We start from the raw sequence: 20,720 nt of genomic DNA on the forward strand, positions 1-20,720 counted from the left end.
GCATTTCCTGTGCAGCTGCTTGGTCCTCCATGACTGGTATTTGTTTAGAGTCTTGTATACAGGTTAACTGCAGCCATCACATGCTGCTGCAGCCTGTAAATACTATGTCACAGGTGACACCCCAAGTGGCAGCGCCAGACACAGCAAGAACCTGTTTTTGAAAAAAATCTTTTTATTATGTTTATTTTGTATTAATACTGGGATTTTTTAAACTCTTAATATTTTGTGAAATACAAAAAATTAATTAAAAACTTATTCTTAATTTTTCTTTTAGTCCTACAAGGTGACTTGAACTCGCTTGAACAACATATTGCAATACTTTTGTATTGTAGTATATTGGATAATTTTCATCCTATTAAGTCCTTGCATTGGCAGGCCTAAAGGGACTAAAGTAATGGACTCGTAGGATATGCAATGCTGAGTCCGCTAGATGACTCTCTTACACTGAATTCCTTAGTGATAGCGAGGTTCAATTCCTCAACTGTTAAAATGGAATGCGCATAGACTTTATACTTAAGATGGCCTCAGTGGAAAAAGTCAGGTAAGATTCGATAAGTAAAGGCCCATTTACACCAGCAGATGATCGCTGAAAGATCGCTCAAATGACAGTTTGAGTGACAGCTTTGAGCAATCACTTTGCATAAAGTACTAGGTAGCTACTCAGCTACTTAATAGCAATTAGGTGTGTAAATAAAGCCTTCGCTGAACTCAGGCTAATAGCCCGAGGACTATTATCTGAGCTCAGATCCTTTATTTTCCACGGGGAAACAATGCTATCAGCACTCCCTGTGGAGAACTACTGATAAAAGTGAGGGACGATTTTTAGGTTAGCTTGAATTTAAGATCAGCTAGTGGTGCCCGAAAAGCACACGATGGGCGCACATTTACATACACCGATTATCGCTAAAACAATCGCCGATTAGCGATTTTTAGCGATCATCGGCTGATATAAATGGGCCTTAAGCCGACCAGTCCACTGGCCTATGTCTGCCTATCCAATACTCTGGAAACTTTTAGTCTAACTAGCCATGAACACAGAGTGCATAATGAGCTGGGCCCCTGTCCTGCGGCCACCGCGTGATGTTGAAAATACCCCAATCCTGGATAATGGGATAAACAGTGTGTTGAAGCCGATCCAAGTAACTATTTCCTGTAATAGATCCCTCAAAAAAGAACAGGCCTATCAATCCCCGATGCTATCACTGGGGAATTCAATGACATTCCAGTTCAAATGTTTAGGCATGCATGCAAATATGTGGCTTATCGCTTTTAAGCTTGCATCGATCTTGAGGGTACAGTGGTTGATCATTATGTCAAAAACAGACATTGGATGTGCTTTCTCAATGTTTCCTTCTCATTTCAATTTGTTACAATTTTTATAATTGAGCTGATTTTGTACTTGTATTGCATTCAAAATTATATAACTACTTCTGCATGTCCCTATATATTCTGAATCTAAAAATGAAGTCTTGAGGGGTAAAGCCCACCAGTAGCCATGCTGAATCATATAAAAGTCTGCATGGGGATGGAGATCTTTTAGCAGATGAAGACACCTGTAAGGGTTGAAATGAGTTGTGCTGTAGCCTTTACCCTTCCGATTCAATTAATTTGGTTGGACACAATTGGAAGGTGTCGGGGGCTTTCAATACTGTTTACTCATATAGCAGTGCCATTGTTGGTGTTCTTCTATTTGTTCCATTGTTACCAACCAGGATGAGGTGTTTGGAACTACACCTCCCTGGGCTTGTCACGACCTGCAACTGGTAGAACCGATCAGAAGGACAACCCCTAACATTAAGCAATCATTGGAGTTTTGCCCTGACAGGCACAACCATTCCATGTGAAAGGAACAAACAATCCTTTTATCCCTTTTTATTAATGAGAATACTACATTTTGATCTTTGCCCTTGCCCTCTCCGTTGTTTCTTTGTGTAGAGTCCGTGAATTGACAATTACATTTTAAAAATTTCCTAAAGAATGCTTTCCACTTTGTACAGTGAATGCTGGATCTTCAAAAGGCGTACACGGCCATGGCAGAACACAGAAAAAAACACACCTGCAAACTACTTACTGTTGTAAGTAGTAGGAATTTGGTCAGATCTAAATTTTAGCCTTGCACTTGAACCAGAGGAAGTTCCGAATCTGATCTTCTATAACATGGCCACTACTTGATAAAACTGTATGATATATATTTTCTGTTAAGAGAAGGGCATTTACCGTGCCAGGAGTATATTCTGGATGATCTGATTGTGAATGTTCCTGAGAAAAAGGATAATTTGGTTTGGATGTCGTAGGGTGGTCATGCACAGGCTGGACTAGAACGAGAAAACAGGGCAGGAGTAAAGTCACACAAATCATTTCAATGTTTGGAGCAGAGCAATCAGTTAAACCAACACAACTATCAATTGTATGAACTTACTTTCAGCAGCCACATAGTTTGCTGGAAAGTAACCCTGTTGTCCATTCTGTAGACTGCCAAACCACCAATTGTCATTATCTTTGTACAACACATGGATAATGTCACTCCGATGGATACTTAGCTCATCTGATCGATGCGCAGTGTAGTCGTATAGAGCCACCACCTAGAGGAAAGATAAGACCACCACAATGTTATCACATTCATGCCACAAAGACACCCCTTACCATTTACTTCCTCTCTCACAGTAAAACAGCTGAAACCAAAGCCCTACTTTGGTAAAAGCTGAGGCTTTGTAAAGTTTTGCTAAAGGAATCAAGGTGGTGGGAACACAGCAGGAGACGTATGATAATGGACTGTGGGAAATGTGAGAAATGGTTTAGCTCACTAATCATACCAACTACGGTACCAATTTCAAAACAGCTGCTTCTATATTGATTTATAGAAATGACACATAAAGTGAACTCATTTCTTAGAATACAAACACCACAATGTAAAACTTGTAAAACTGTTGAAGTAACAAGGTACTTAATATTTTTATTTCTATTCGACCCTAGACTGCTATGTCACATATATGAAATGTATTACACCTAGGGCGTCATTTATTGGTAGAGTTGTAAGAATATGTCATTTAATAGACATCAGTATGGCTTAAATGGGCAGCAGTGACGTCATAAAAAAGGCAGGTGCTCTCAGAGCAAAAACTGAGGTGTAGCGCAGGGTTATCATGCGAAACCCAGAGCACTTGCTGGGATTGGGACTGCCATATAAATGACACAAAGTACATGTCCCCTGTTTATAAGTGCTCTACAAAGTGCTTGGAGTCAATTGCTATGCATAAATCTGCTGACAGACTACTTTTAAACATATGACAATAAAGCCTTGGACTACTACCGTATGAAAACAATGGGCTCAGTCACACGGGCGCATCAGCACCCGTGTTACTGCAGGAAGGAGACGGCCGTACCTCAGATGTCTCTCTGCATCGCCGGGAGAAAGAACATGTGATCGGCTTCATTGCCGGTCATGTGTTCTTTCTTCAGCGCTGCAGAGACGTCCGTCTTCAGGTACGGCCGTCTTCCTCCTGCAGTAACAGCTCAGTCACACGGGCATTGGCGCCGGTGTACGGGTGCCGATGCTCCCATGTGACTGAGCCCTTAATAATAATCTTTATTTGTATAACGCCAAACTTATTTCACAGCGCTTTTGAAATAATATGTACATTTCTTTAATGACCGACCTTTGAACAATAGCGCAATCCAAATTAATTACCTAAAAAAGTTAAACCCTTAAGGACCAGCGTAGTTTCATTAAAAAAGGACCAGATACTTTTTAGGGATTTTACCCATGTGGTGGTTTTACAGCCCTATTTTTTTTTCTTTTAGCTACCACATTTTTTTCCCCGTGACATATGGGGCTATTTTTTTAACTAAATCTTTTTCACTGATTTTTTTTCAGTTTTTTTTATAGTTTTGGAAGGAATAAAAAGCTAAAAAAATATATTCTTTAAAATGTATAGTTGTTTATTTTTAAGATTAGTACGCTAACATAAAGTACAGAAATGGGTTCCTCATTTGGTTTCGGATGTTTTGATATATAATTCGTGTAGTCCCAAATTTCACTGCGCATATGATGATGTTTTGGTTGGTGTCGACAGTGGGTTGTTTTGTTTTATACAGCTTTTAGTCAGAATAAAGTATTACACCTCATTCAGATAAGCATGTTTTTTTGCGTGTCTATGTGTGCGGGAAAAAATGCGCTCCTCACTTATACGGAAAATGCGTGAACGGGCAAAGTTTGTGCATGAAACTTTGCCCGTTCACTGGAGCAACTGCTCCACTAAGGTCCCCTCATCACTGAACACTGTGACAGCACAGTGTTCAGTGATGATAGGACTCCCCACAGGGATAAAAGAATCCCCTGCCACAGCTGTGGCAGAGGACCGCGATGCTATCCCATTGCTTTCAATAGGGCTGGCGCTGCTGCCACCCCATTTAAAGAGATGGGATGAAGGCAACCCCTGCAGGGATTTTCGGGGAAGGGCTTGAAATATAAGCCCTTCCCTGAACATCTTCCCTATCTGCTTGAGAAAAAAAAAATCACCTAGCAGCGCTGTCAGGGCTCCGACGCGTCTTTTCCCCTGCACTGTTCTAAAGCATTTTCTTCTGGCCAGAAGTTCCTGCCTCCTAAAAGCACTGGCTCTTATTGGCGGAGCACTGTGACTAGAGATGAGCGAACGTACTCGTCCGAGCTTGATACTCGTTCGAGTATTAGCGTGTTCGAGATGCTCGTTACTCGTAACGAGTACCACGCGATGTTCGGGTTACTTTCACTTTCATCTCTGAGACATTAGCGCGCTTTTCTGGCCAATAGAAAGACAGGGAAGGCATTACAACTCCCCCCTGCGACGTTCAAGCCCTATACCACCCCCCTGCAGTGAGTGGCTGGCGAGATCAGGTGTCACCCGAGTATACAAATCGGCCCCTCCCGCGGCTCGCCACAGATGCGTTCTGACATACTTTAGGGAAAGTGCTATCTTGGTGGAGCTGCTATAGGGAGAGTGTTAGAAGTATTTTAGGCTTCAAGAACCCCAACGGTCCTTCTTAGGGCCACATCTAACCGTGTGCAGTACTGTGGAGGCTGCTTTTTGCAGTGTTGCACATTTTTTTTTTTTTGGTATATCGGCCGTGCAGAGCATTGCGCCCTGCAGTAATACTCCAGGGCCAAAAGCGCTTAGGCAGGGACAGAAGACATATTGATTGAATATAGGCAGTGGGCCTTTGCAAAAACATTTGGGGAAAAAAATCTATTTGGGCTGCCTGTGAGTGTCCTCAGTGTTCTGGGTCTCTGCTGGGTGTAGTAGTTCTCCAAATTCATACGCAGCCAGCTAAGTGTTACAGCAGGCTTGCGCAAAATTATTTCCTGGCTCTGTCTGGGCTGTTAAATCACCGCTGTATTGCAGTCCACAGTGCAACACTCTGCAGTTCTTTGACATACTCCAGGGCCAGAAGCGCTTAGGCAGGGACAGAAGACATATTGATTGAATATAGGCAGTGGGCCTTTGCAAAACATTTGGGGAAAAAAATCTATTTGGGCTGCCTGTGAGTGTCCTCAGTGTTCTGGGTCTCTGCTGGGTGTAGTAGTTCTCCAAATTCATATGCAGCCAGCTAAGTGTTACAGCAGGCTTGCGCAAAATTATTTCCTGGCTCTGTCTGAGCTGTTAAATCACAGCTGTATTGCAGTCCACAGTGCAACACTCTGCAGTTCTTTGACATACTCCAGGGCCAGAAGCGCTTAGGCAGGGACAGAAGACATATTGATTGAATATAGGCAGTGGGCCTTTGCAAAAACATTTGGGGAAAAAAATCTATTTCGGTTGCCTGTGAGTGTCCTCAGTGTTCTGGGTCTCTGCTGGGTGTAGAAGTTCTCCAAATTCATACGCAGCCAGCTAAGTGTTAAAGCAGGCTTGCGCAAAATTATTTCCTGGCGTTCTGTAAGCGAAGTCAGCCTCCAACCACAGGCCAATAAGCGGCACATTTAATTACAGCTTTCTGCTTCTGCATTACTGGTAATACAGCATGCTGAGGGGTAGGGGTAGGCCTAGAGGATGTGGACGCGGCCGAGGACGCGGAGGCCCAAGTCAGGGTGTGGGCACAGGCCGAGCTCCTGATCCAGGTGTATCGCAGCCGACTGCTGCGGGATTAGGAGAGAGGCACGTTTCTGGCGTCCCCACATTCATCGCACAATTAATGGGTCCATTCGGTAGACCTTTATTAGAAAATGAGCAGTGTGAGCAGGTCCTGTCGTGGATGGCAGAAAGTGCATCCAGCAATCTATCGTCCACCCACAGTTCTGCGCCGTCAACTGCTGCGTCCACTCCATTACAATGACACATTCTGAGGAGCGGGCAGACTCCCAGGAACTGTTCTCGGGCCCCTGCTCAGATTGGGCAGCAGTGGTTCCTCTCCCACCAGAGGAGTTTATCGTGACTGATGCCCAACCATTGAAAAGTTCCCGGGGTCCGGGGGATGAGGCTGGGGACTTCCGGCAACTGTCTCAAGACCTTTCAGTGGGTGAGGAGGACGATGATGATGAGACACAGTTGTCTATCAGTGAGGTAGTAGTAAGGGCAGTAAGTCCGAGGGAGGAGCGCACAGAGGATTCGGAGGAAGAGCAGCAGGACAATGAGGTGACTGACCCCACCTGGTTTGCTATGCCTACTGAGGACAGGTCTTCAGAGGGGAGGCAAGGGCAGCAGCAGGGCAGGTTGCAAGAGGCAGTGCAGTGTCCAGGGGTAGAGGCAGGGCCAGACCGAATAATCCACCAACTGTTTCCCAAAGCGCCCCCTCGCATCATGCCACCCTGCAGAGGCCGAGGTGCTCAAAGGTCTGGCAGTTTTTCACTGAGAGTGCAGACGACCGACGAACAGTGGTGTGCAACCTTTGTCGCGCCAAGATCAGCCGGGGAGCCACCACCACCAGCTTCACCACCACCAGCATGCGCAGACATATGATGGCCAAGCACCCCACAAGGTGGGACGAAGGCCGTTCCCCGCCTCCGGTTTGCACCACTGCCTCTCCCCCTGAGCCCCAACCTGCCACTGAGATCCAACCCCCCTCTGAGGACACAGGCACTACCGTCTCCTGGCCTGCACCCACACCCTCACCTCCGCTGTCCTCGGCCCCATCCACCAATGTCTGTCAGCGCAACGTCCAGCCGTCGCTAGCGCAAGTGTTGGAGCGCAAGCGCAAGTACGCCGCCACGCACCCGCACGCTCAAGCGTTAAACGTGCACATTGCCAAATTTATCAGCCTGGAGATGTTGCCGTATAGGGTTGTGGAAACGGAGTCTTTCAAAAATATGATGGCGGCGGCGGCCCCGCGCTACTCAGTTCCCAGTCGCCACTACTTTTCCCGATGTGCCGTCCCAGCCCTGCACGACCACGTCTCCCGCAACATTGTACGCGCCCTCACCAACGCGGTTACTGCCAAGGTCCACTTAACAACGGACACGTGGACAAGCACAGGCGGGCAGGGCCACTATATCTCCCTGATGGCACATTGGGTGAATTTAGTGGAGGCTGGGACAGAGTCAGAGCCTGGGACTGCTCACGTCCTACCCACCCCCAGAATTGCGGGCCCCAGCTCGGTGCTGGTATCTGCGGCGGTGTATGCTTCCTCCACTAAACCACCTTCCTCCTCCTCCTCCAACGCAACCTCTGTCTCGCAATCAAGATGTGTCAGCAGCAGCAGCACATGGCCAGCAGTCGGTGTCGCGCGGCGTGGCATCACAGCGGTGGGCAAGCGTCAGCAGGCCGTGCTGAAACTACTCAGCTTAGGAGATAAGAGGCACACGGCCCACGAACTGCTGCAGGGTCTGAAAGAGCAGACCGACCGCTGGCTTGCGCCGCTGAGCCTCCAACCGGGCATGGTCGTGTGTGACAACGGCCGTAACCTGGTGGCGGCTCTGCAGCTCGGCAGCCTCACGCACGTGCCATGCCTGGCCCACGTCTTTAATTTGGTGGTTCAGCGCTTTCTGAAAAGCTACCCACGCTTGACAGACCTGCTCGGAAAGGTGCGCCGGCTCTGCGCACATTTCCGCAAGCCCCACACGGACGCTGCCACCCTGCGCACCCTGCAACATCGGTTTAATCTGCCAGTGCACCGACTGCTGTGCGACGTGCCCACACGGTGGAACTCTATGCTCCACATGTTGGCCAGGCTCTATGAGCAGCGTAGGGCGGCGCAGTGGGAGTCAGCCTCCTCAATTCTTTTCAGAAGAGTGGGCCTGGTTGGCAGACATCTGCCAGGTCCTTGGAAAGTTTGAGGAGTCTACCCAGGTGGTGAGCGGCGATGCTGCAATCATTAGCGTCACCATTCCTCTGCTATGCCTCTTGAGAAGTTCTCTGCAAAGCATAAAGGCAGACGCTTTGCGCTCGGAAACAGAGCCGGGGGAAGACAGTATGTCGCTGAATAGTCAGAGCACCCTCCTGTCTATATCTCAGCGCGGTGAGGAGGAGGAGGAGGAGGAGGAGCATGAGGAGGAGGGGGAAGAGACAGCTTGGCCCACTGCTGAGGGTACACATGCTGCTTGCCTGTCATCCTTTCAGCGTGTATGGCCTGAGGAGGAGGAGGATCCTGAAAGTGATCTTCCTAGTGAGGACAGCCATGTGTTGCGTACAGGTACCCTGGCACACATGGCTGACTTCATGTTAGGATGCCTTTCTCGTGACCCTCGCGTTACACGCATTCTGGCCACTACAGATTACTGGGTGTACACACTGCTTGACCCACGGTATAAGGAGAACCTTTCCACTCTCATACCCGAAGAGGAAAGGGGTTCGAGAGTGATGCTATACCACAGGACCCTGGCGGACAAACTGATGGTAAAATTCCCATCCGACGGCGCTAGTGGCCGAAGGCGCAGTTCCGAGGGCCAGGTAGCAGGGGAGGTGCGGAGATTAGGCAGCATGTAAAGCACATGCAGGGGAACACACTCTAAGGCCCTGGACAGCTTTATGGCTCCCCAGCAAGACTGTGTCACCGCTCCCCAGTCAAGGCTGAGTCGGCGGGAGCACTGTAAAAGGATGGTGAGGGAGTACGTAGCTGATCGCACGACCGTCCTCCGTGACGCCTCTGCCCCCTACAACTACTGGGTGTCGAAGCTGGACACGTGGCCTGAACTCGCGCTGTATGCCCTGGAGGTGCTTGCTTGTCCTGCGGCTAGCGTCTTGTCAGAGAGGGTGTTTAGTGCGGCTGAGGAAATCATCACGGATAAGCGTACCCGCCTGTCAACCGACAGTGCCGACAGGCTTACACTCATCAAGATGAACAAAGCCTGGATTTCCCCAGACTTCTCTTCTCCACCAGCGGACAGCAGCGATACCTAAGCAATACGCAGGCTGCACCCGCGGATGGAAGCATCGTTCTCTATCCCCATCAAAAAAGGGGACCTTTTTGCTTCATCAATCTGTGTATAATATTCCTCCTCCTCCTCCTGCTCCTCCTCCTGAAACCTCACATAATCACGCCGAACGGGCAATTTTTCTTAGGCCCACAAGGCTCAGTCATATAATTTTTCTAAACAATTTTTATACGTTTCAATGCTCATTAAAGCGTTGAAACTTTCACCTCAACCAATTTTTATTTTAACTGGGCTGCCTCCAGGCCTAGTTACCAATTAAGCCACATTAACCAAAGCGATTAATGGATTTCACCTGCCCTCTTGGTTGGGCATGGGCAATTTTTCTCAGGTACATTAGTACTGTTGGTACACCAGTTTTTGGGGGCCCTCGCCTACAGTGTAATCAAATGAATTTTTAGCCCACCTGCATTACAGCTGACGTTACATCAGCTGTGTTGGGCACTGCAATGGGATATATTTATGTACCGCCGGTGGCTTCCTGGCACCCACCCATGCTGTCGGTCCACAGGGAGTTGTAACTGCATGTGTCCACTTCTAAAGAACCCCAGTCTGACTGGGGTATGCAGTGTGGGCCGAAGCCCACCTGCATTAAGCACGACATTACCTCAGCTGTGATGGGCAATGCAATGGGATATATTTATGTACCGCCGGTGGGTTCCAGGGAGCCACCCATGCCGTGGGTCCACAGGGAGTTGTAACTGCATGTGTCCACTTCTAAAGAACCCCAGTCTGACTGGGGCATGCAGTGTGGGCCGAAGCCCACCTGCATTTAATCGGACGTTACCTCAGCTGTGATGGGCACTGCAATGGGATACATTAATGTACAGCCGGTGGGTTCCAGGGAGCCACCCATGCTGTGGGTGCACACGGAATTCCCATTGCGGAGTTGTACCTGCCTGTGACTATTTATAAAAAACCGCGGTCTGACTGGGGCATGCAGACACCTTGACAGAATGAATAGTGTGTGGCACATAGGTTCCCCATTGCTATGCCCACGTGTGCAGCTCCTGATGGAGGTGGCATAGGATTGGATTTCTCATTGCTTCTGTACAGCATTGTGGGCAATTGCCCGGCCCCTTTTAAAGAGGGTCGCTGCCTAGCCGTGCCAACCCTCTGCAGTGTGTGCCTGCGGTTCCTCCTCATGGCAGACGCACTTATAAATAGACATGAGGGTGGCGTGGCATGAGGGCAGCTGAAGGCTGGGCAGGGATAGTTTGGTGTGCGCTGTGGACACTGGGTCGTGGGGGGGGGGGGGGGTTGGGCAGCATGTAACCCAGGAGAAGTGGCAGCGGAGTGTCATGCAGGCAGTGATTGTGCTTTGTTGGAGGTAGTGTGGTGCTTAGCTAAGGTATGCCTTGCTAATGAGGGCTTTTCAGAAGTAAAAATTGTTGGGAGGGGGGGGCACTCTTGCCGCTATTGTGGCTTAATAGTGGGACCTGGGAACTTGAGATGCAGCCCAACATGTAGCCCCTCGCCTGCCCTATCCGTTGCTGTGTCGTTCCCATCACTTTCTTGAATTGCCCAGATTTTCACAAATGAAAACCTTAGCGAGCATCGGCGATATACAAAAATGCTCAGGTCGCCCATTGACTTCAATGGGGTTCGTTACTCGAAATGAACCCTCGAGCATCGCGAAAAGTTCGTCCAGAGTAACGAGCACCCGAGCATTTTGGTGCTTGCTCATCTCTAACTGTGACCAATCAATGGCAGAGCTCAGCCATTCACTGAATGCTGTTACAGTGTTCAATAATGAGGGGACTCCCTGTGGGGATTAACGGAACGCTCCGGGAGTCCCCTCACCCCGCAGGGACTAAGGGGTTAACAGTGGGACATTTAAAAGGTGCTTCTGGCCAGAAGCACCTTTTAAATGCCCTGCTGTGAGCAGCGGGGAAGCTATTGGCAGCACAGGAGTTTCCATTAACTCCTGCTCCCATAGGAGTCAATGGAAACTCCTGCAAAACATGTGCCAATGTCTTAACCTTTTTCAGGTGCGCGCTGTTTTGTGCTATTCCACGCATATGAACGCTCCTATAGGAACCCATTGGTTGTTCTAGAAGCGGGCATTATGCAAGCGCAAAACACACGCTCATCTGATTGAGGCCTTATCCTACGCTATTATGCAAAGAAAAACAAAAAACACAAAGGACCCAAATTGAATGAGGAGACATGCAGCAACTTTCAGTGCTTGAACTAAATTTTTCACCTGACCCTAAGCAACAGACACCTTTCCCTGAAGGCTATGTATAGAAACAAGTGTCTACCTGAAAATTCACCCTACTTGCATACTTTCAAATAACCATGGTCATCGTATCTACATGGTCTAGTTCTGAGTTCTCTGTTACCTATGTATCTTATTAATTTACTCCTCCTATTTTGAAAGTGTTGCACAAGTTAGTTTCCGTTTTCTATTTCTAGTTTCCATCTCTCTCACTATTCATTCCTTTACTCTTTACCTTCTGTCTTAGTTATGCCTGATTGTATTGCAAGAATTGAGATAAACAGCAATGCTGAATGCAGGATACTCACTGTCTCCTGGACTGGCAGAATATTGTCAGCTTCAATCTTCAGTGAAGAAACCTTGGCTTCTAAATTACTCTGAAGTTATAAAAAAAAAAGTTGTAACACAACTAAAATCAGTACAAAACATACATTATGAAAATGTTGCTTTTACTGCCTTGAGAAAATATTCACCTCTCCCCTCGTGCTCTTCCTGTTTTGTTTTACTACCACTTGGAATTAAAATGGATGTTTGGGGGGGAGGGGGGGGGGGTTGTATCATATATACAACATGCCCGCCACTTTGTAGGTGCGAAATATTTTTTTTTTACTGTGACAAATTAGTTGAGTTGTCCCACAAAAAGTATTGTTTATAGTTAAATTCAGCCTGCAATTCTAAACATTTTTTTATATTTGCACGTATTTAAAAAAATCTTTATACATCCAGATTAGAGATGAGCGAATATACTCGTTTCGAGTAATTACTCGATCGAGCACTGCGATTTTCGAGTACTTCCGTACTCGGGTGAAAAGATTTGGCGGGCGGAGTGGGGGGTAGCAGCGGGGAACAGGGGGGAGCCCTCTCTCTCTCCCTCTCCCCCCCACTCCCCGCAGCAACCCCCCACTCACCCACGGCGCCCCCCGAATCTTTTCGCCCGAGTACGGAAGTACTCGAAAATCGCGGCGCTCGGGCGAAAAAAGGGCGTGGCCGAGTAGGTTCGCGCATCTCTAATCCAGATATTAGAGACTACCTAATGATCCAAAATGGTCATATTTACTCTGTCCTGCTTCTCTGCTGCAAAGCTGTCTTACTCTCTTATCAATTGCGCAGCATCTCTTTTAAAATCAGAGAAGATGCAGTAACCTCAGAAGAAGCCGCTCACCACAGCGGGGATCACTCCACATACACAGTGGAGCACAGAGAGAAGAAAGACAGAATGTGTGACCACCTTGGAATATTTACTGAGGTTAACACAGAATAGAAGCAGCAGATAGCGCTATTCTAACATTAGTCTTAGAATATCTGGGGGTAGAAACATTTTTCAATAAGTGTAAATACAAACGTTTTTATAATTTTAAGCTATTTAGAATTAACTATAAACAATATTTTTCAGAGGACGTCCCTTTTAAAGACAAAAAAAACCCCAGATAACTTTAATCCACCCCCTGAAATACTTTGTGGAGCCACTTTTTACTACAATTACAGATGCAAGTCATTTAAGCAATGGCTTTTTTTCTGGCTGCTCTTCAATAAAGCCCCACTCTTACAATGGTCCAATGGACAGATACTTTCCTTGTGGATCTTTGGAGCGTCTTCAGAGTTATCATTGGTGCCTTGTTCAGTCTCTGAATAAAGCCCTTCTTACCTGGTCTGTGAGTTTTGGTAGGCCGGCTGCTCGTCAGGTTTGTAGTTGCGCCATGTTTTTTTCATTTTGATATACTGGATCTAATGGTGCTTCTTTGGATGAACATTTGGCATATTTCTTTAGAACCATTCCTGAACTATACTTCCCCACACCTGTTTTGAGAGTTCCTTGGGCTCCAAGTTGCTTGCTTAGTGGTGTTACAGACTAAGAGGCCTTTCAGAACAGATGTACTCATATTGACATCATGTAACAGATCACTTTGACACTTTGATTGCACACAGGGGAACCATATGCAACTAATTATGTAACTTCTGAAGTTATTTGGTTGAAGCAAACTTTATTTAAGGGTATTGACTACAAAGACGGTGCAAAGTGGACTATTTTGTAATGTGCATTATATGAAATCAAAATCCATTTCAATTGCAGATTGTAACACAATAAAAAGGGAAATACCAAGAAGGGTGAATACTTTGGCAAGGTACAGTTAATCTTTAACCCGTTGACTTCATGTTGAGACCCATTGATTTTTTTCACATTTCTTCATCTCTCATTTTTAGCTGCAACTGTTTTTTCTTTTTTTTTTTTAACTTAAATTTTTTATTAAAGATTTATGAGATCACAATAGTACAGAAAACAGCTTTTGCAATAAATTTCAGTTACGTTAGTACATAACAAATGCAAATGCTTCTTGCAGTCATACAGATTAGGGGAAAAGAGAGAAAACGACACAGCAGAAGGGCAAGTTATAGTAAAATCCTCTCTTAAGTCCCAGAACAATCTTGGAATTGGACTGCATTGTGAAGCAATCTGAGTACTGGGGGCCTGGCCAGGGCCTAACTTTAATTAAACGAAAGGAAGGGAGGTTTGGGGAATGTGAGGGAAAGGGGGAATGGGGAGGGGGGGGGGGGGGGTGAAGTGGTCCTTGAGACAAGATTTTTCCCATTGGGTGGATGCTACCAAAAGAAGCGTCATGCTGTAGAGTGAAGTTGTAATAGGTGCTTCACTTACAGTTGTCATAGGGAGACTAGGGATCTGTTACCTTGGGGAAGGGGGGGGGGGGGGCAGCACAAGTGAAAAAGACTTGGGTATACTAATAGATCATATACTGAACATGAGTCAACAATGTGATGCAGCAGCCAAAAAGGCAAACCGAATTCTGGGATGTATTAAGAGAAGCATAGAGTCTAGATCACGTGAGGTCATTATCCCCCTCTACTCTTCCTTAGTCAGACCTCATCTGGAATACTGTGTCCAGTTCTGGGCGCCCCACTTTAAAAAAGACATAGACAAACTGGAGCAAGTTCAGAGAAGAGTTACCAAGATGGTAAGTGGCCTACAGATCATGTCCTATGAGGAATGGTTAAAGGATCTGGGAATGCTTAGCTTGCAAAAAAGAAGGCTGAGACGAGACTTAATATTTGCCTACAAATATCTGAATGTTTGTCACACTGCAGAGGGATCAACCCTATTCCCATTTGCACAAGGAAAGACTAGAAGCAATGGGATGAAACTGGAAGGGAGGAGACACAAATTAGATATTAGAAAATAACTTTGACAGTGAGGGTGATCAATGAGTGGAGCAGGTTACCATGGGAGGTGGAGTTCTCCTTCAATGGAAGTGTTCAAACAAAGGCTGAATAAATATTTGTCTGGGATGATTTAGTGAATCCTGCACTGAGCAGGGGGTTCGCCCAGATGACCCTGGAGGTTCCTTCCAACTCTGCCATTCTATTCTATCATCCAGGTGGTCCACAACGAACTGTGCACGAATCTCTTAGGGCTCATGTCCACGGGCAAAATATGATTTAAGATCCGCAGCGGATCTCCCGCATGCGGATCCGCATCCCATAGGAATGCATTGACCACCCGCGGGTAGATAAATACCCGCGGATGGTCAATAAAAGGCATTTAAAAAAAAATGGAGCATGAAAAAATCTGGACCATGCTCCATTTTCATGCGGGTCTCCCGCGGGGACGGCTCCCGCGGGCTTCTATTGAAGCCTATGGAAGCCGTCCGGATCCGCGGGAGACCTAAAATAGGAATTTAAAGCATTTACTCACCCGCAGCGGGCCGCGAAGCTCTGCTCTTCCTCACGGCCGCATCTCCCTTGCTTCGGCTCGGCGGATGTGCCCGGCGCATGCGCGCGGCACGTCGACGACGTGCCGGCGATGTGCCGCCGGCGTCAGGAATTCATCCGCCGGCCGAAAATGAAGTTCCGGCCGTGAGGAAGAGCAGAGCTTCGCCGCCCGCAACGGAAAGGTAAATGCTTTTAAATTCCTATTTTCAGCGCTCATGTCCGCGGGGCAGGAGGGACCCGCTGCAGATTCTACATGTAGAATCTGCAGCGGATCTGATTTTCCCCGTGGACATGAGGCCTTAGAATGCCCTACAGAGTTTTGCTTGTTCGTTGCTCCGTTATCTCGCTGTCAGATAGCTGAAAACACGGAGCTTTGCAAAGGGGAGTGGACAAACCTCCATGTGCTCGCTTTGACAGCCAGAGATCACATGTCCTAAGACCATGCTACTTTGTCTCTAGGCGTGTGATTGCTATAACAGCACATGACAGCAAGCACAAGGAGGATCTCCTTTGCATCAGAGCTCTGTTACCCTGCTGTGACAGCTAGTCACAGTGATTACAAATAAGGTCATCTGTAAAAAATAAATTCATATAGTTTATACCATCTCCCAGTTCTTAGTCTCTCAGTAAAGGAAATAAGTATAAGGCTACATGGTGACTTTGCCCACAACACGGATGGCATAGCCAAAGATCGCAGCACAGCCCTGACATCGAATCATAATGCAAGTCAACATGGCTGTGTTGCAGTTCATAAGTTGGCGCGACTGCGACACAGTGAGATCCACACTCACTGGAGCTTTTGCAAGGCGATCACCACTGACTTGCTTTATGTTATGTCATGTCATGTCACAGGCTAGCCTGCGATCTTTGGACATGTGACTTAAGTTTTGGCCAAAGTCACCATTTTCACATTTTTTTTTTCTCTTACTATTATATTTCAATATCTTTTATCTTTTCTGCTCTGTATGTTATCCATCTACCTATCTATATATTCTCATACGTTCTGGAATTTTTCACAGCTGATTTGCTGTGGATCCGCATCTGTGTTGCAGATTTCACCTTCCCCACTGCACTCTGCAGGGCGATTTCTTCCGAGAATAAAAGGGAAACTTAAGCAAATGGAAGCAACCGCTTTCTGTTTTTTTACAAACTCACTGAATTCAATGGAGAAAAAAGAGATGCTTAATTCTGTTTTTCGGCAGAACAAAAACAGAGCAGTAAGATGGAATGACAGCGGAAAGCCCTAATGCAAGTGTGAATGCCCCCTTGCAAGTTTTCTTGAAATTTTGGATTTTCTTCATAAATAAATGTAAAACATATCAACTAGAGATGAGCGAGCACCAAAATGCTCGGGTGCTCGCTACTCGAGTCGAACTTTCCGCGATGCTCGAGGGTTCGTTTCGAGTAACGAACCCCATTGAAGTCAATGGGCGACTCGAGCATTTTTGTATATCGCCGATGCTCGCTACGGTTTTCATTTGTGAAAATCTGGGAAATTCAAAAAAGTGATGGGAACGACACAGAAACGGATAGGGCAGGCGAGGGGCTACATGTTGGGCTGCATCTCAAGTTCCCAGGTCCCACTATTAAGCCACAATAGCGGCAAGAGTGGGCCCCCCCCTCCCAACAATTTTTACTTCTGAAAAACCCTCATTAGCAAGGCACACCTTAGCTAAGCACCACACTACCTCCAACAAAGCACAATCACTGCCTGCATGACACTCCGCTGCCACTTCTCCTGGGTAACGTGCTGCCCAATCCCCCCGCACGACCCAGTGTCCACAGCGCACACCAAAGCGTCCCTGCGCAGCCTTCAGCTGCCCTCATGCCACACGCTGGCCTCATAGCCACACCACCCTCATGTCTATTTATAAGTGCGTCTGCCATGAGGAGGAACCGGAGGCACACACTGCAGAGGGTTGGCAGGGCCAGGCAGCGACCCTCTTTAAAAGGGGCGGGGCGATAGCCCACAATGCTGTACAGAAGCAATGAGAAATCCAATCCTGTGCCACCTCCATCAGGAGCTGCAAACGTGGGCATAGCAATGGGGAATCCATGTGCTACACAGTATTCATTCTGTCAAGGTGTCGCATAGCTCAATCCACACTGCAAGGGGAAAGCCGTCAGCGCTCTGCCCCCTACCCAAGTCAATCAGTGCCTTTGTGCCAGACAGGTCAAACACCGCAATGGGAACTAAGTTTGCACCAACAGCATAGGTGGGTCCTAGAAAACCCAAGACATGAACCAAAAATTGATCTGAGCGGCCAAACATGGCAGACTTGCACCGTGCCCACGACATAGGCCTCGGCCCACAGATTCAGCAATCCTAGGCTGGAAGCGGACTTTCACTGCACCCAGGACATAGGCCTCTGCACAAACCCTCAGCAATCGCGTGCCTACAGCGGACTCCAATGCTAGCGTAGCTGTGCACGTCTCATTAGCGCTGTATTGATCCTGTAGTTTGTTCCAATGCAGTGCCCCAGATAGTAGAGCTAATGTCAGATTAAATACAGCTGGGCTTCGGCCCACACTGCATGCCACAGTCCGACCGGGGTTCTTTATAAGTAGACACAGGCAGGTATAACTCCGTGTGGACCGACAGCATGGGTGGGTCCCAGGAAGCCACCGGCGTTACATAAATAAATCCCATTGCATTGCCCAGCACAGCTGAGATAACGTCAGATTAAATGCAGATGGGCTTCGGCGGTACATAAATATATCCCATTGCATTGCCCATCACAGCTGAGGTAACATCAGATAAAATACAGGTGGGCTTCGGCCCACACTGCATGCCCCAGTCTGACCAGGGTTTTTAATACATAGACACAGGCAGGTACAAATCCCTAATGTGAAGTCCGTGTGGACCCAAAGCATGGGTGGCTCCCTGGAACCCACCGGCGGTACATAAATGTATCCCATTGCAGTGCCTTGCTCAGCAGAGCTAATGTCAGATACAATACAGGTGGGCTTCGTCCCACAGTGCATGCCCCAGTCAGACTGGTAATATGTACCTTAACAGTAACCGCGTTGGTGGGAATGTGATGGCGACTGCGGACCTAGTAGCGCGGTTTTATTTAGTTGGTTTTCGGAATGTGGCCAGGGTTAAGTGGGCCGTGGCGGGGGGATGGTGGGGGGGGGCTCTCTTGTTGTGTCGTTAAAGGTGAAATTCTTGGACTGCCACCAGACGGACCAATGCAAAGGTATTTGCCAAGAATGCTTTCATTGTTGGAGGAGGAGGGGGATGTTTTTGAGGCACTACGTGTCCTCTCCACGTGTCTGTGGTTATATGCACCTTAACAGTAACCGTGTTGGTGGGAAATGGCCTCGCCGCCATCATGTCTTTGGGAAGCCTCCGTTTCCACACCCCAGTGACATAGCATTAGCAGCGGTATAGGCAGAGCCCAGAATTAGTAGCATTTCAACGGTAGCATTAGGGACAGGCCCCAGTAACATATCACTAGCAGCATTATAGGGGAGCACAGTATTAGTTCCATTTCAGTAGTAGTAGCAGTCCAGACAGGCCCCAGTAACAATTCTGAAGCAGCAGTATAGGGGGAGCGCAGTCTTAGTTCCATTTCAGTAATAGTAGCACTCAAGACAGGCCCCAGTAACAATTCCGAAGCAGCAGTATAGGGGGAGCGCAGTCTTAGTTCCATTTCATTAATAGTAGCACTCAAGACAGGCCCCAGTAACAATTCCGAAGCAGCAGTATAGGGGGAGCACAGTATTAGTTCCATTTCAGTAGTAGTAGCAGTCAAGACAGGCCACAGTAACATTCCCGTTGCAGCAGTTTAGGGAGATAACAGTCTCTTTCACATTTCAGTAGTTGCAGTATAGACAAGGCCCCAGTTACATTTATGTAGCAAAAGTGTAGGCCAACCCCACACACCTTGCTGTACCATGAGTGCAGGCGAAGCCTATAAAAATTACTAGGATTACACTGTAGGCGAGGGCCCAAAAAAATTGGTGTACCAACAGTACAAATGTACCTCAGAAAAATTGCCCATGCCCAACCAAGAGGGCAGGTGAAACCCATTAATTGCTTTGGTTACTGTGGCTTAATTTGTAACTAGGCCTGGAGGCAGCCCAGTTAAAATAAAAATTGGTTCAGGTGCAAGTTTCAATGCTTTAATGAGAATTGAAACGTATAAAAATTGTTTACAAAAGTAATATGACTGAGCCTTGTGGGCCTAAGAAAAATTGCCTGTTCGGCGTGATTACGTGAGGTTTCAGGAGGAGGAGCAGGAGGAGGAGGAGGAATATTATACACAGATTGATGAAGCTAAAAGGTCCCCGTTTTTTATGGTGATAAAGAACGATGCTTCCATCCGCGGGTGCAGCCTACGTATTGTTTAGGTATCGCTGCTGTCCGCTGGTGGAGAAGAGAAGTCTTGGGAAATCCAGGCTTTGTTCATCTTTATGAGTGTAAGCCTGTCGGCACTGTCAGTTGACAGGCGGCTACGCTTATCCGTGATGATTCCCCCAGCCGCACTAAACACCCTCTCTGACAAGACGCTAGCCGCAGGACAAACAAGCACCTCCAGGGCATACAGCGCGAGTTCAGGCCACGTGTCCAGCTTCGACACCCAGTAGTTGTAGGGAGCAGAGGCGTCACGGAGGACGGTCGTGCGATCGGCTACGTACTCCCTCACCATCCTTTTACAGTGCTCCCGCCGACTCAGCCTTGACTGGGGAGCGGTGACAGTCTTGCTGGGGAGCCATAAAGCTGTCAAAGGCCTTGGAGAGTGTTCCCCTGCCTGCGCTGTACATGCTGCCTGATCTCCGCGCCTCCCCTGCTACCTGGCCCTCGGAACTGCGCCTTCTGCCACTAGCGCTGTCGGATGGGAATTTTACCATCAGTTTGTCCGTCAGGGTCCTGTGGTATAGCATCACTCTCGAACCCCTTTCCTCTTCGGGTATGAGAGTGGAAAGGTTCTCCTTATACCGTGGGTCGAGCAGTGTGTACACTGGCCAATCCGTAGTGGCCAGAATGCGTGTAACGCGAGGGTCACAAGAAAGGCATCCTAACATGAAGTCAGCCATGTGTGCCAGGGTACCTGTACGCAACACGTGGCTGTCCTCACTAGGAAGATCACTTTCAGGATCCTCCTCCTCCTCAGGCCATACACGCTGAAAGGATGACAGGCAAGCAGCATGGGTACCCTCAGCATTGGGCCAAGCTGTCTCTTCTCCCTCCTCCTCCTCCTTCTCAACGCGCTGAGATATAGACATGATGGTGCTCTGACTATCCAGCGACATACTGTCTTCCCCCGCCTCCGTTTCCGAGCGCAAAGCATCTGCCTTTATGCTTTGCAGGGAACTTCTCAAGAAGCATAGCAGAGGAATGGTGACGCTAATGATTGCAGCATCGCCGCTCACCACCTGGGTAGACTCCTCAAACTTTCCAAGGACCTGGCAGATGTCTGCCAACCAGGCCCA

General features: G+C 47.7%; 1 protein-coding gene across 2 annotated transcripts in view; it reads right to left on the reverse strand.

Annotated features, from left to right (window-relative positions):
* The window catches only part of AHI1 (Abelson helper integration site 1), a 185,961-nt gene that overhangs the window by 17,429 nt on the left and 147,812 nt on the right, over positions 1–20,720 (reverse strand). For both annotated transcript variants that reach the window (XM_066605823.1, XM_066605816.1), the window contains exons 21-23: positions 11,867–11,935; positions 2,420–2,582; positions 2,218–2,315 (exon numbers count right to left, since the gene is read on the reverse strand). In XM_066605823.1, coding sequence (XP_066461920.1) covers positions 2,218–2,315; positions 2,420–2,582; positions 11,867–11,935 — 330 coding nt within the window. The remainder of the gene's footprint in view (positions 1–2,217; positions 2,316–2,419; positions 2,583–11,866; positions 11,936–20,720) is intronic.

Source organism: Eleutherodactylus coqui, chromosome 1 (assembly GCF_035609145.1).
Source record: "Eleutherodactylus coqui strain aEleCoq1 chromosome 1, aEleCoq1.hap1, whole genome shotgun sequence".
Taxonomy (NCBI): domain Eukaryota; kingdom Metazoa; phylum Chordata; class Amphibia; order Anura; family Eleutherodactylidae; genus Eleutherodactylus; species Eleutherodactylus coqui.